Genomic DNA, 15,000 nt, shown 5'->3' on the forward strand with positions numbered 1-15,000 from the left:
CTTAGTGAATGCATTATTTGGCACATTTAACTCAATAAAAAAGGATGATCTTATCTTCATAGCAGTTGTCTAACAAAATAATAGTATAGTATAGTATAGTATAGTACAGTATATTTTAATCAATAAATTTCCATTATTTTTTCATGACTTTTCCATGCCTTCAGGGCAAATTTTCATGTCCATACGATTTTTAAAACAGTGCAGACATGGACAATAAAACTAAAAATGAACTAAAACTATAATAGAAATTGATTATAGTAGGCCTAAAATGAATCTGACACTGACATATTTGTTTGCTCAAAACAAATTTTCTCCATCAATAAACTGAAACACAAATATTTGTAGACCAAATGTTCATGACTTTTTCAAAACTTTCTGGGTATTTTTAATTTTCTAAAACTTATCCAGGCCTGGAAATTGCTATTTTCAGATTCCATTACTCTTCCAGGTTTTTCAGATCCCAGTTATTACAAAAAAAAACATTGTTTAACAAAAAGTAAAAAAAAAAAAAAAAAAATGTAAAATTGTGAATGAAACTCACTAATCTCTGATTTGGCAGGAGGAGTCAGGTTGAGTCCCTCCATTGAGTCACTGCTCCCCTCCTCCAGCACGTAGTCAAAGTTCAGAATAAACATCATCACCACGCCCTCCTCGTTCTTCACCGGGATGATGTGCGTATTGCAGAGGAACTCTGATCCTGGAAGGAGAGAGAGGGAGAAAAAAGAGGAATAAAGACATCTGTCGTTCTTCAAACCTCACTCCATCCTGCCCATTCCTCCCTAATTAATTTATCTCCCTTATAACCCCCCCATCTGCTGCTTTAATTGCTATGAATCCACTAATGAACATGAGTCTTGATATCTGAAGCGAGTAGAGCTGAAATGAGGAGATGAGAGGAGAGGAAACGGTTAAGCAAAAATAAATCTAGGACACACCTTCCCGTCTGTTGTATGTATTGTTATACAATATATTAAAAAATAACAGTACACCAACTAGTAGAACATGAGCACTGAACTATGTGGTAGTTTGAAATTAATTTTTACATTTATATGACTGTGGTACAGCTGTTGAAAAGCTTTTCCCAAGTTAAGACTTCTTCCACTTGTCACACATTTCCTCTGAAATAAAATATACAAATTATAACCACAGTTATTGACAAAGTTGCTGTTTGGGATGTACAGCAACCATTAAAGCCAGGAAACAAACCCATTAACATTAAATGTAATCAACTGTGTAGAGTAAGAGCTGCACAAACACAATTACCGCTAGTTGCAAAATTTGATTCTGTCCATCATAGTGTCTGTAATGGTCAGATCAGACAGTCTATTTATGATGAGAGAGAGAGAGAGAGAGAGAGAGAGAGAGAGAGAGCCAGACCACAACAGCATGTCTTACATTAATGCATGAGACAGTATTGCAATAGTTTTGTCTATGGACAATATGAAGGAAGCATGACTGTAAACTTCAAAATATATCAAAATATTAGGCAAAAAAACATTTATAATAAATCTATTTAAATGTATTTATTTCAATCTATTTTTTTCAGTTGTATCTCAACCTTACCCTGGTCAATTTTCAATGACAAACTATAATTTTTAGTAAAAGGCCTTTAGTTTAGGCAATGAATATTGAAGTCCAATGAAATTCTAGAAGTGAGCGCTAAGCTTACAAAAATACATTTTTGCTTTTTGTCTGTTTTATTGTTTTTGTTATTTTTGTCTTTTCGACTGTAATAAGCAATCTTTGCATACAATGTTTTATATAATATATATATATATATATATATATATATATATATATATATATATATATATATATATATGAAATTGGTTCCAACCACTACAAATCAACTTGCTATTGGTTTATTCCTCATTAATCTGATGGCACTGCACTGTCCTGTCTGTTAAATTGTCTCTTGTGTTCATTGTATTTATTGTATTGTTGTTCCATGTTGCACCATGGATCTGGAGGAACACAATTTCGTTACACTGTGGGTAAGGTCTTTTGTTCTGCTTGTAAAAATCAGTGAGAACACTCGCTAAGAAAAGTTTAAATACAATAAACAGTTTAAAGAAAAAAAAACTCCCAGAAATCAATGGGCCTCATTTGAAGCGCTAGAAGGCCCTGAGGTTGCCTACACAACACCCATGTTCCTTACTAGTGCCACTTAAAATGTGCCATATAGTCTGGTGCACCTTATGTCTGGAAAAAGACCAGAAAACAGACATTATTAAAATATGGAGTGCCTCTTAAAAAATTCAATATAGTATCAATTATTACATAATTATCAATCTTCACTATATAAAGCCCATATAAAGTGTCCCTTATTATAACTCCTATCAAAATATCAGTAAAACAGCTCTTCTTTAACTGTTTATCCTGTTAAGCAAAATCATGCTTTCTGATGCAGCGTTTTAAACATGGTGGGTCAGTGAGGGGGTGATGTAAGCATGCTGCTGGTGGGCTGTGAGTGTAATTGGTGATAGAAGCAGTAAAGCGCAGAGAAAAGTCAGGGGTCGCGACCTGTCCTGAGCTTTTTTTCTGTGGTGTAGCTGTGACCCAGTGGCTGCACACAGCTGCCCCGGCTGCGTCAGAGCACTGCAGGCTCAGCCCCGCATGAAGATGAAACAAAGAGAAAATAGTACAAAAGAGCACCATGAATCTGTCCCCTTTGACATTAATGTTCCCTACTTCTGTTCTGAGTCCAATCCAGCCCCTATTGTTCATTCCTGCTCACAGTGTCCCTTTAGAGACCAGGGAAGCCATTAGCAAAAGAGCCCCTCCTGCCTGTCGCTCCCGATGAGGAGATATCCGGAGCCTGTGAGGCTCATAAACAGGACAGGAACAGCTTTATTCACCTTCCCGCAGAAGCTCTGAGTCTGGGGTTATGAAGCGTAGACACATTTGTCCATAAATTCTGATAGGAACCAAGATTACATTATAAATCAACCTCTGAGTCCTTAATAATGAAAGAGACTGATGTGATTGCAAAGATGATTGAGGTCGCTGTGTCTCAAACGCATACATTAATACACCTCATAACCCGTCTGAAGTGCTCTCCGTCTCTCTCCAGCAGCCACTTACCCTCTTTGTTGATTTTGCCGCAAAATCCACTGATGAATCTACATCATTTCAGTGTAATAATGTGAATTCAGAATGCCTAAACTTACAAATATAATAGCAGTGGAACTTTTAGTTCAGTGATTGAGAGGGGTGTCGGCACCAATTTTGAAAAAGACAAAATAATGCAGCTAGTCTTTTTTTAAGCCTACATTAACATTATGACAGACTGGAGCAGAGAATGAGGCATTTAAAACAAGAAAAGCAGGTTTGGCTGTGTGTTTACTGGAGTGTATAATGCAATGTAAAAGTGGTGAGATGAAATAACTGAATTCTAACACATTTAGTGTGCAGAGGAATGACACATGCTGTTTTGATTTAGACAGTAATTGTATTACCTCATTTACAAAACAATTACCTTAGGATAATGAACACGCACACATGCTATTTAAATTGGATTGTTCATGGAAATCCTCCTGAGAATGCATGAAAACGGAATTGGACAAAAGTTTGAGATTGATAAGCCAAACATCTTTTATGCAATCGATTTCAATTCTGAAGTGGGTTTTTTTAGAGAGGCTTTAATATTGGGAGTAGGGGTGTGCCATATCGCATCGTACGCGATAATATTGCCAACATTTTTGAATGTCGTGAACGATATTATACCCTAAAAATATCGTGCCATAATCACCCACCTCTAATTATCACATCAGGGTACTACCTTTTTACTGTTTTTAGCAATAGAAAAATACACACTGTTCTTATTTCCCATTCTGTATCTACTAGAAACAGAATATATCTGCCCAGTATCATTTATTTTACTTTAATCCTGGATATATTGAGATATTTGGAGGGCATTATTATTAGTATCATGACATTCTGGATTATTGACTTCTGTTACAAATCTGATAAAATTCTTGTATTTTTTAATGTCTCAGGTAGGGGTGTGACATGAATCTTATGCAATTATAAAATAAAATTTGAATTTTGTTGCAGTAGTGTATTCTTGAAAAAAAAAATAATTAATTTATATCGCCAAGAGTATCGTTATCGCGAAAATGCCATGAAATATTGTGATATTATTTAAGGGCCATATCGCCCACCCCTAATTGGGGGTGTGGCAAACTTAGAAAAGATACTTTCTTTTCTAAATGCCAGCTCTCATAGCTTTTATTTTATGATTCCAAGAGGGGTAACTGATCGATTTTTACAGACATTATGTTTCTGTTGATAATGATCAGATTGTGTCTTTAAAATGGGATTCTTCACATTCTTCTTTAACAATTTTTTGAGATTTCCGAAATGTACAGTAACCTCCTACAAACCACAGCTATAACTCATTTAGGCAAGCTGTCAACAGTGCACCACACTGCCTGAGTACAAACTTTGAGTCTCCTGGTTACTGCACACCTGGTGCTGTGTTCTCTGGAAGAATGAGTTGGGATGGTGTTTGTTTGTGATCCTGTACTCATCATCTATCATCAGCAACTCAAAGACAAAGGCAACAACAACCATATCTACCATACTTGTGCTAAACAGACAGATGGAATATGGCCTCTGCCTTTAACACATTCATACACTGAATATTAATGTTGTAGTACTCAAGTCTGGCCTCAGTCTCGGACTCGACCTTGTTTGGAATCGATCTTGTCTCGGTCTCTAGGTGAGGTGGACTCTGAGACAGTGGACGAGACCAGCTGAGCCTAAGTCCTCTGTGTGAGGTGAAGTTCATTAGAAACTGAACCTTTTTTTCTATAAATCTGCACACAGATTGGCTAACCGTAAAAAAAACAAGCTACTCCAGCTTTCGTTCAGTATCCAATCAATGCATTTTTCATTTCAGTTAAGTTAAATGTGCCCTTTTTCACCGGCTCGCTGGAGTTCTTTGGGTTTTTTGGTACTCTTTGGTTATGTGAATCATCATGACCTCGAGGACCAAGCTTGTAAACATACTAATGTTACCGGGAAGAGAGCTAAGCTAACCTTAGCGACGAGCTGTTTGAGGGCAAATTGTGATTGTTTTTACATTTTATACAGACAAACCAAGTCTCCCTGAAGCTACCCACCCACGTAAGCGGAAGCGCGGAAAGAGAGCCGGGATCCGCGCGAGGCTAAAGGCTAGTCCTAGCCGGCCGGCTATACCATCGCTCTTTCTGGCAAACGTCTGTTCCCTTGACAATAAACTGGACTACATCCGACTCCAGCGAACAACCCAGCGTTCAGAGACTGCTGTGCTTTGGTTTTTGTGGAATCGTGGCTGAACGACAACATTCCGGACAGCGCCATTCAGCTAGCCGGGCTAACCACGCTCAGAGCGGATAGGAGCGCGGCTCTATCCGGGAAGACCCGCGGTGGAGGCGTGTGTGTTTACATCAACACGGAATGGTGTAACAACGCTGTGACTGTCGCCAAACACTGCTCTCCGCTGGTGGAGTTCCTGATAGTCAAGTGCAGACCTTTTTATTTAGTACGGGAGTTCTCCGCCGTGCTAATAGCTGCTGTCTACATCCCACCCAGCGCTAGCATTGGTGCTAATGCTAAAGAGGCTCTGTGTGAACTCTATCGGTCTATCAGCGATCTGCAGAACAAACACCCAGACGGACTGTTTATTATCGCCGGAGATTTCAACCACGCAAATCTCAAGTCAGTGCTCCCTAAATTCCATCAACATGTGGACTTTGCAACGAGAGGAGCGAGCGCGCTGGATCTTGTTTACACAAACATCCCCAGCGCGTACCGGGCGGAGCCCCGCCCCCACCTCGCTTTCTCGGACCACATGTGTGTTTGGCTGACTCCAACATACACACCACTCATCAGACGCTCCAGACCAGTTCAGAAGCAGGTGAAAACCTGGCCGGCAGGCTCCATCTCTGCCCTTCAGGACTGTTTTGAGTGCACTGCATGGGACATGTTTAGGGAGGCTGCTACTGAAGGCGATTCTGTTGATTTGGAGGAGTATGCAGCATCAGTCACTGGCTACATCAGCAAGTGTATTGATGATGTCACTGTCTCCAAGACCATCACTACACGCCCAAACCAGAAGCCTTGGATGACTGCTGAGGTACGTGCGCTGCTGAGGACCCGTGACTCCGCCTTCAGAGTGGGTGACAAGGTGGCCCTGAGGAAAGCGAGAGCCGACCTGTCAAGAGCCATCAGAGAGGCAAAGCGCGCACACGCCCAGAGAATCCACAGCCACTTCAAGGACACGGGTGACGCGCAGCGTATGTGGCAGGGCATCCAGGCAATCACCAACTACAGGACAATGCCACCATCCTGTGAACGTGATGCCTCCCTCCCTGATGCCCTGAACAACTTTTATGCACGGTTTGAGGCACAAAACAACACGATGGCGAGAAAGACCATGCCCAAGCCGGACAAGCAGGTGTTGTGCCTGACTGCAGTGGATGTGAGGAACTCTCTGCGCAGAGTCAACCCACGAAAAGCTGCAGGACCAGACAACATCCCCGGCAGAGTGCTCAGGGAGTGCGCAGACCAGCTGACAGATGTTCTCACGGACATCTTCAACATCTCCCTGTGCAGCGCCACTGTCCCAACGTGCCTCAAGTCCACCACCATCGTTCCCGTGCCGAAGAAGTCCACAGTGTCCTGCCTCAATGACTACCGTCCCGTTGCACTTACACCCATCATCATGAAGTGCTTCGAGAGGCTAGTCATGAGGAACATCAAGACACGACTGTCCTCTTCACTGGACCCCCTGCAGTTTGCGTATCGTCCCAATCGCTCCACGGACGATGCCATCACCACCACCCTTCATCTCTCCCTCACCCACCTGGAGAAGAAGGACACTTACGTCAGAATGCTGTTTATAGACTTCAGTTCAGCATTCAATACCATCATCCCACAGAACCTCATCAGGAAGCTAAGCTCGCTCGGCCTCAACACCCCCCTCTGCAACTGGAGACCCCAGTCAGTCCGGTTTGGGGGCAGCACCTCCAGCACCATCACACTGAACACTGGGGCCCCCCAAGGGCAGTGTCCTGAGTCCTCTGCTGTTCACCCTGCTGACTCATGACTGTGCTGCAAAACACAGTTCTAACAGCTTTATCAAGTTCGCCGATGATACAACCGTGCTGGGTCTCATCACCAAAGGCGACGAGTCAGTATACAGAGAGGAGGTGCAGCGGCTGACAGACTGGTGTACAGTCAACAACCTTCACCTGAATGTGGACAAGACAAAGGAAATGGTTGTTGACTTCAGGAGAGCACAACACACCCACTCTCCACTCAACATCGACGGGTCCTCTGTGGAGATTGTTAAGAGCACCAAGTTCCTTGGTGTCCACTTAGCAGATAACCTCACCTGGACCCTGAACACCAGCTCTACAGCCAAGACAGCCCAGCAGCGTCTCTACTTCCTCCGGAAGCTGAGAAAGGCCCGTCTCCCTCCACCCATCCTCACACTCTTCTATAGAGGGACCATTGAGAGCATACTGAGCAGCTGCATCACTGCCTGGTTTGGGACCTGCACCATCTCTGACCGCAAGACCCTCCAGCGTATTGTGAGGACAGCTGAGAGGATTATTGGCGTCTCTCTCCCCTCCATCACGGACATCTACACCACCCGCAGCATCCGCAAAGCAACCAGCATTGTGAATGACCCCACCCATCCCTCACACAAACTGTTCTCCCTCTTGCCTTCGGGAAGAAGGTACCGCAGCATCCGGTCCAGCACGACCAGATTCTGCAACAGCTTCTACCCCCAAGCCATCAGACTCCTCAACTGCAGAGACTGAACTGATGGTTTTTCTGTACATGCACACACACTCTTACCCCACTTACCCAAGAAAATGGAAAGCACTAAAAACCCTACTACCTCACTGGACTCTATTGCACACTATGTAATAGAGGTAATTACTACCTCACTGGTCTTTTTTGCACACTTTTTGCACACTGCATAATTTGCACACTGTCTTGTTATTTATTATTCTTTGTCTGTATTGTGTTGTATTGTCTGTCTGCACTTTTGTACTGTTGCACTATTGTTCTGTATACACTGTGTTTATGTGCACCATGGTCCCTGGAGGAACGTTGTTTCGTTTCACTGTGTACTCTGTATATAGCTGAAATGACAATAAAAACCACTTTGACTTTGACTTTGACTTTGAAGCAGCGGGAGTCTCCCGCATTTCGGTAGTGGCTCCCTGATGCCCGCGAGTCACATATAATCTCCCGGAATTCAGAACGAGTGCCCCAAGAGCGCACTGCACACAAACGCGCACACAGGCGGCAGACTTTTTTTCTCTAATCGCGTGTGGGAAGGAGAGAGAGAAAATAAAGAGGGTTCTGATTGGCCTGTTCTCTGCAAAGAGTCTGTGAGACAGCCAATCAGTTCTTAGTGTGGGCGGGCAGTGTTTTCCCCCCTCCCGGACGGGATTTGTTCAGTGAGTGAGAGAAAGCAGAGGCAATATTAATAATTATTGTAATATGATATGAAATGTTTTTGATGTTGTGCAATTTTTTTGTGATATTGTAACTGTCAATTTTTGTCAAATAAAGGCTTTTTTTCCAAAAAAAAAAAAAAAAAAAGGAAAAGCAGAGGCAGGGCCTTCCAAAAGAAAAAAGATAAAACTAATTTCCCCTCTGAATACTCTACATTTAATAAAAAAAAAGATTAATAAATAAAATTAATTAAAATAAAAGTAAAGTTTCGTTATCCTTTGGTGTGTGTGCAAGTTTTTTATTTTTAAATCTTAATCTGGTCTCTGTCTTGGACATGGTCTCGACTACAATAAAGTCTTGGTCTTAACTCAGACTTGACAAAAAGACAGCAGTCATTCTTTAGTGTATGTTTAGTGTTCCTAAGCACTAGTCTTAACAACGTGTAAATATGGCCAAAACTCTTGAAACAGCAGACTGACACGGTCTTGGTCTTGACTTAGACTCGGCTCTAACGGTCTTCACTACAACACTACTGAAGACACACACACACACACTGGTGAGCACACACAAAGTGATATAGAGAGTGGTGGGCAGCCATCTCTGGCTCAACTGTGAATCCAGGTATCGAATTTACAACCATGTGATAAATAACCCTGTGCTCTAACCAGTGCTTTTGACTTTTTGATCCTTTTGATTCTGATAACTTGATAAAAAAGGATTCAAGCTATTCACAGTATTAAGAACACACACATTATATATATGCATTTACTCCATAAATCTCTACTGTACAAAAAGCTGACCTATACGAGTGTCACCTCAGGACAAGGTACATTTGTCCAGAAGAGAAAATCTAATTAGCCACGGTAGCTTTTAAAAAGATAATATTTCTAATATAGACTATCTGGCAAGAGCTTCAGAGGCTTTCTTTCACTCTTATCTCTCTCTGTCTCTCTCCCTGTCTGTCCTTCAGGGAGGACACCTGACGTACAATAAGCGGTCAGATCAAAAGATTTCCCGCTGCTGTAAATGCAAACCTTGTATCTCTGCCAACAACAGACCAGGTTTTCAGACTCCTGGGCAAATCTATCACATCAACCTCACCTCTCTCTCTCTTCATTAACACTACTCTGACTGCCTGACTAAATATAACCAGCTCCTGTTGGAGCACATTAGCTGCGTCAGATGCACGCAGGCCTGCTGTGTGCTCGGGAAAGCTCTGTTAATTGCCTGGACAATACGGAGATGCAGAGGCTAAGTGCTGAAATTCTCTAGATTTTTTATTACCAGTAATGGAAATTGCAGTAATTGTTCTGTTTTTGAAATAAGCTAAGATCTACAGCTGCGCTTTCCTCCGAGTGCACTGTGATGCTACTCGGCAATGCTGCATCAGCAGCAGCTTGAAAAAAGGCGTTGGCCTCACTTGTAAGGGGATATACAGCTGAGTAGTAGCTGAATGGGTGGGACAATTGGCCTAGCTAAATGGCGAGAAAATTAGAAATAAAATTATATAAAAAATGAGCTGTTTATTATTTCATAGATTTTAAGAACAACCCTAAAAAACAGTATTACCACCTCATGCTGGTAAAGTTTGACCAGTAGCTACACTACAAGCACAAATTGTAAATACAATTATCATTGTCTTTGCGTGCACTAAACAGTGGTAATGATCATGAACAACAATGTCTGGCAAGAATTGTCTGTGCAAAGAGTAAAGTCACAAACATCACTAACACGCACAGTCATAGGGCAATCAAATGCAGCTATTAACTGTGTCAACTCCCTCTGTGATCTGCGTGCTCTGCCTCTGTCTTCTGTTCTGCATGTGATGTTCTATACTGAAGTACACAGTGCACCTTTTTTTGCAGTGCATACACAGTACACTCTTCAGACAATAAGCAAAGCAAGACTGGACAACGAACCACAATATATCCAAATCAAACCCCCCAAAAGTACTGGATTTTATTTATTTATTTATTTTTATAATTGCTAGAAAGAGTTGTCTCCCCTTCTATTGAGTAAGTTTGAAAATCTTATAGTTGTTGTATCATTCATGCAGAAAAAAAAGGATTGAGTCTCACAGAATGTAACTTTAAATATTCATGGTGTCAAAATTCTGCCATTGTGTTTCACAGCAATTACGCTCACTATTGGCATTAAGGTTCTTCGTTCTACCATCAATAATTAACACAAACATGGGTCTAATGTCACTGTGTCAGTCTGCTGTTTCAAGAGTTTTGGCCACATTTACACGTTGTTAAGACTAGTGCTTAGGAACACTAGACATACATTAAAGAACGACTGCTCTCTTCAAGGATTTTAAAAAATGGAGATACAAAGCTCTGGAAAACAAATAAATGACCACTTAAAAATGATGAGTTTCTTTGATTTTACCTAATTGAAAACCTCTGGAATATAATCAAGAGGAAGATGGATGATCACAAGCCAACAAACCAAGCTGAACTGCTTGAATTTTTGCACCAGGAGTGCAGGCATAAAGTTATCCAAAAGCAGTGTGTAAGACTGCTGGAGGAGAACATGCCAAGATTCATGAAAACTGTGATTAAAAAAAACTGAGTTATTCCACCAAATATTGATATTGAAGAACTTGTTTTGTTTTTTTGTATTATTTGAGATCTGGAAGCTTTGTTATTTCAGCCATTTCTCATTTTCTGCAAATAAATGCTCAAAATTTGGAGAAACTGATTTTCTCTGTGTTATCTTAATTTTTTTTCAGAGCTGTATTTTCAAAGATTTAACACTATATATAAGTTATAATATATTTATGAAATATGCCATTTAGTTGTTATAGCTATCAAACCCTGTATATAATTATACTGTTATAATTATAGCTGTTAGATGTACCAAAAGCTTATGTTTTTTGCCAAAACTGAACACTGGGCTAATTGTGGTGGTGGAAGCCTGCAATCCTCTGTTAGAGGAAACACTGGAATATGACTTAAAATAAACGGGTCATTATGAAATATAAATTATTCAGTCTTTTTGCCTTTTCTGCTGAAGACTGAAAGTGCTTTTTTTCTTTTATTTCAGCTGCCAAATATTCAGTGATTATGATTTTTACACACTTCTCATAGTTTCACATCAAAGAAAGATGTCAGTAATGTTTTTTCTGGGGTTCCCAAAAGCATCTTAATTGGTTAATTGGTTAAGGAAGCACCACATTAAATATCCTTTACGAGTTAAGATGATCTCTACACTGCGATGCCTTCAGGAAACCAGACCTAGTCCAGTTAATTGCACCACAATCATGAGAAGATAATCTAGAAATGTTATCACCGCTAAGCTATCGCATGACCATGACATTTAACATCATTAATAAGGGCTGTGTGATCAGTGTTGTAGACAATCAGTGGTGTATAACTGGGATAAGATATCACACGTGCTGGTGTAGTCTCATTCTGTGATAAGGGACACCATGAGGTGAGGGACAGATACTTGAGAAGTTCATCTCCAGTGTCTTGGATCAACATAACCGGTCGAGGAGAGTGCATAGAAGAGTTCACGACTATTACATTATAGCCTAGACAATTTTAACGCATCCCTTTCGTTTTTTTAAGTACTTTTGAACTGATATTTATCGGCTAGCTTGCACACTGTAATTATGTTTTTATTAAGTCAATTCTATTTTAACTTCTGTTAACCATATGGAAAGAGTTTCTCCAAGGCCTCTCAAGATAACCATTTTTGGACAATATATTGTTGCAGAAATTATTGGATAAATTATATTATCGTATAGCACAATAATATGATAACCCCTATTTACGAGCCATTAACTTTCAATGATAACTATTTAGATGCTGGAATTGGAGTATAACCTTTTTTTTAATATCCTAAATAGGAAATCACAAAAAAATAAAATAAGAGTTTTCAAACTGAGTCTTAAACACCATTGTTATTGATGTCACTGTTTGCTCCTTAGATTGTCCTTACCTCTGACAGAAAGCAGACAAATAAAGAGAAATTAAACATTATCAAGGCCATGTTGATACAAAATAAGTTAATAATGTAATTATTGTGACAGACCTACACAAAAATTATGTATTAACAAGTTAAATCCTCTTAAATTAGTTAAATTAGTTAAAATATTTGATATATTTTTTCATTTTATCATTGTTAAATGAATAAAACATACATAGACATACATTTTTAGCACTGTAAGGAGAGCTGGATTATAAGGCGCATTATGCAACACTAGTAAGGAACAGGGGTGTTGCCATGTTTTCCTTCTAATTCAGCAGGTCTCGCTGCTAGGTTGTGGTGGGGGGTAAAGTAAAGCTAAGCTAAGTAAACAAAACTGTAATTCTTTTAAAGCACTGGATGTTAATTTACATGGATTTCTCTCCTGAAAATTGTTTATTTGGTTGAGTAAAGCTCTTCCGTTTATTTACAGTAGGCCCAGATTTCCACTAAGGCTAGGTTCAGCAGCGTTAGCATTAGCGACTAACAGTAAATGCCACAAGACAGCGCTACACTGAGGAACCAGTGTTCTGGTAAGCCAGGATGATATTAGCTAGCAGTTCGTCCCACGTAGCTCGTTTTAACACGGTAAACGAGCAGGCTACAGGCCCATAATACTCACCTCTGAACAGTGAAAGACCTTAGCGTGGTTAGCAGGAAAAGCGTATGCTGCTCCAGCAGTGCTAGCCTGGGTTAGCAGCAGGCTACAGGATAGGATTTAGGGTCCATTGGTTTGTTTTCTTTGGTTTTCAAGGTATTCTGAAAAGTCTTCAGCAACACCAACATTCCAATAAATCAGGATATCTCAAACAATCTGTCATACTTTACAATAGTCCAGACTTTACACCTATAAAGAAGCACAGAAAAGACCAAACCTCACCTTGTTTAATTATTATTATATGTAAAGATCTATTTAAGCTCTTCTCTTGTTCTGTCAATATCTGTGTTGTGTTTCTTGACCACTGAATATTTTATAGGTGATAATAATCCAAGCCACCAAATATCAATAATAAAGAAGACTCTAATTAAATTATCTTGATCCTTCTTTTCTGTGATGCAAAATTCTGCATATGAATTACATTTCTTGAATGCAAGTTATCAATTCTAATTATTCTTTACAGCAATCAGTGTATAATGGGTCTGAATCCTGATTAAAAGAAAAGCAGCAGTCAGCAAGCATCACCTGCAGCTTCCCTGGCCTGCTGATCTACAGTTAAAAGCAGTGGAGCAGATGGAGAAAGAATAGTTCACTGAAAAGGTTAGCGTGGAAGTTCCAGCATCCTGTACCATGCTGAAAGTCACCTGAAAGTCGTACACTTGGACTATTTTCACTTGTGCACGTCACTTAACGCACTACAGAGTCCTTAAGTGTGAACTGTAGGAGGTAGAGTACAAAGCGGTGTTGGGTAACTGCAGTATACACAGTGCTTTTACTTAGTGTGCATTTTATATATGCATTACTGTTACACTGGGAGTGTTGTCATCTCTTTTGATATTACACAGCAAACAATTAATCATAACAAATTAATTGCATACTTTTTTATATGTATAGTAGCACAATCTGTGAATTTAAACAAGTAAAAATAATTTAGAAATGTATTTGTCAATAATTACAATATTTAAAAATATGTTACATGATTTCACCTTCTCTGTTTCTACAAAAAAAATTGCTGAAGATAAATGTAATGTCTATTATATACTGTTTTTTTTGCATTATAAGGTGCACTTAAAATCCTTTAATTTTCCTAAAAATTGTCAGTGTGCCTTATAATCCGGTTCACCTTATGTATGATTTTTTCCAGTCAGTTTGTAAGAAGCAGTAAAGCCACTCTGCTGAAGTACAGGAGTTTCAGTTTAGCCCGAGGCACAGAAGCTGGAGCAGTATTAGCATTAGCCGCTAAGCGCTAGCTCTTTTGCAGTTCATAGGTGAATATTATCATCCTCTAGCATGCTGCTAACCCCTGCTAGCACTGCTGAAGCAAAATTAGCCGCTAACCGCTAAGCACTATCTCTTCTGATGTTCAGAGGTGAGTATTATAAGACTGTATCCTGTGTGTTTACCGTGTTAAAACAAGCTACATGGGACGAACCGCTAGCTAATATCACCCTCACTTACTGGTACACTCAGGGTTCCTCAGTATAATGCTGTGGGGTGGCTAGCTATTAGCGGCTAATGCCAATGCTCCAGCCTTACTATAAATAAACAGAGGTGCTTTACTCACACAAATAAACAGTTTTCAGGAGATAAATCTGTGTAGATTTTTTTTATTACAGTTTTGTTGAAAATACACCAGACAATAGACATTTATTGATAGTGCACCTTATAATCCAGTGCGTCTTATAGTGCGAAAAATACTAGTGTTATACTGTAAAGCATGTCAGCCATGTTTTTGTGGTAATGTTTATTTTTAATCAAGGTTTGATGCATTTCTCATTTACATTTCAGCAATTTTATTATGTCTTTATGTGTCTTATTGTCTTCTAACATTTTATTACATTTACAGTGCTTGATTTAAGCTCCTATTATAGAAAAATATATAAACAGGCCTACACAGATGGGCTTAA

At 39.8% G+C, this 15,000-nt stretch overlaps 1 protein-coding gene across 1 annotated transcript in view; it reads right to left on the minus strand.

Moving 5' to 3' along the window:
* Window positions 1-15,000, minus strand: part of LOC103027310 (potassium voltage-gated channel subfamily H member 7) — a 105,838-nt gene that overhangs the window by 68,081 nt on the left and 22,757 nt on the right. Inside the window, exon 3 of the mRNA XM_049484983.1 lies at window positions 542-697. Within this exon, the coding sequence (XP_049340940.1) occupies window positions 542-697 (156 nt within the window). The remainder of the gene's footprint in view (window positions 1-541; window positions 698-15,000) is intronic.

The sequence above is a fragment of the Astyanax mexicanus genome, chromosome 11 (assembly GCF_023375975.1).
Source record: "Astyanax mexicanus isolate ESR-SI-001 chromosome 11, AstMex3_surface, whole genome shotgun sequence".
NCBI classification, from domain to species: domain Eukaryota; kingdom Metazoa; phylum Chordata; class Actinopteri; order Characiformes; family Acestrorhamphidae; genus Astyanax; species Astyanax mexicanus.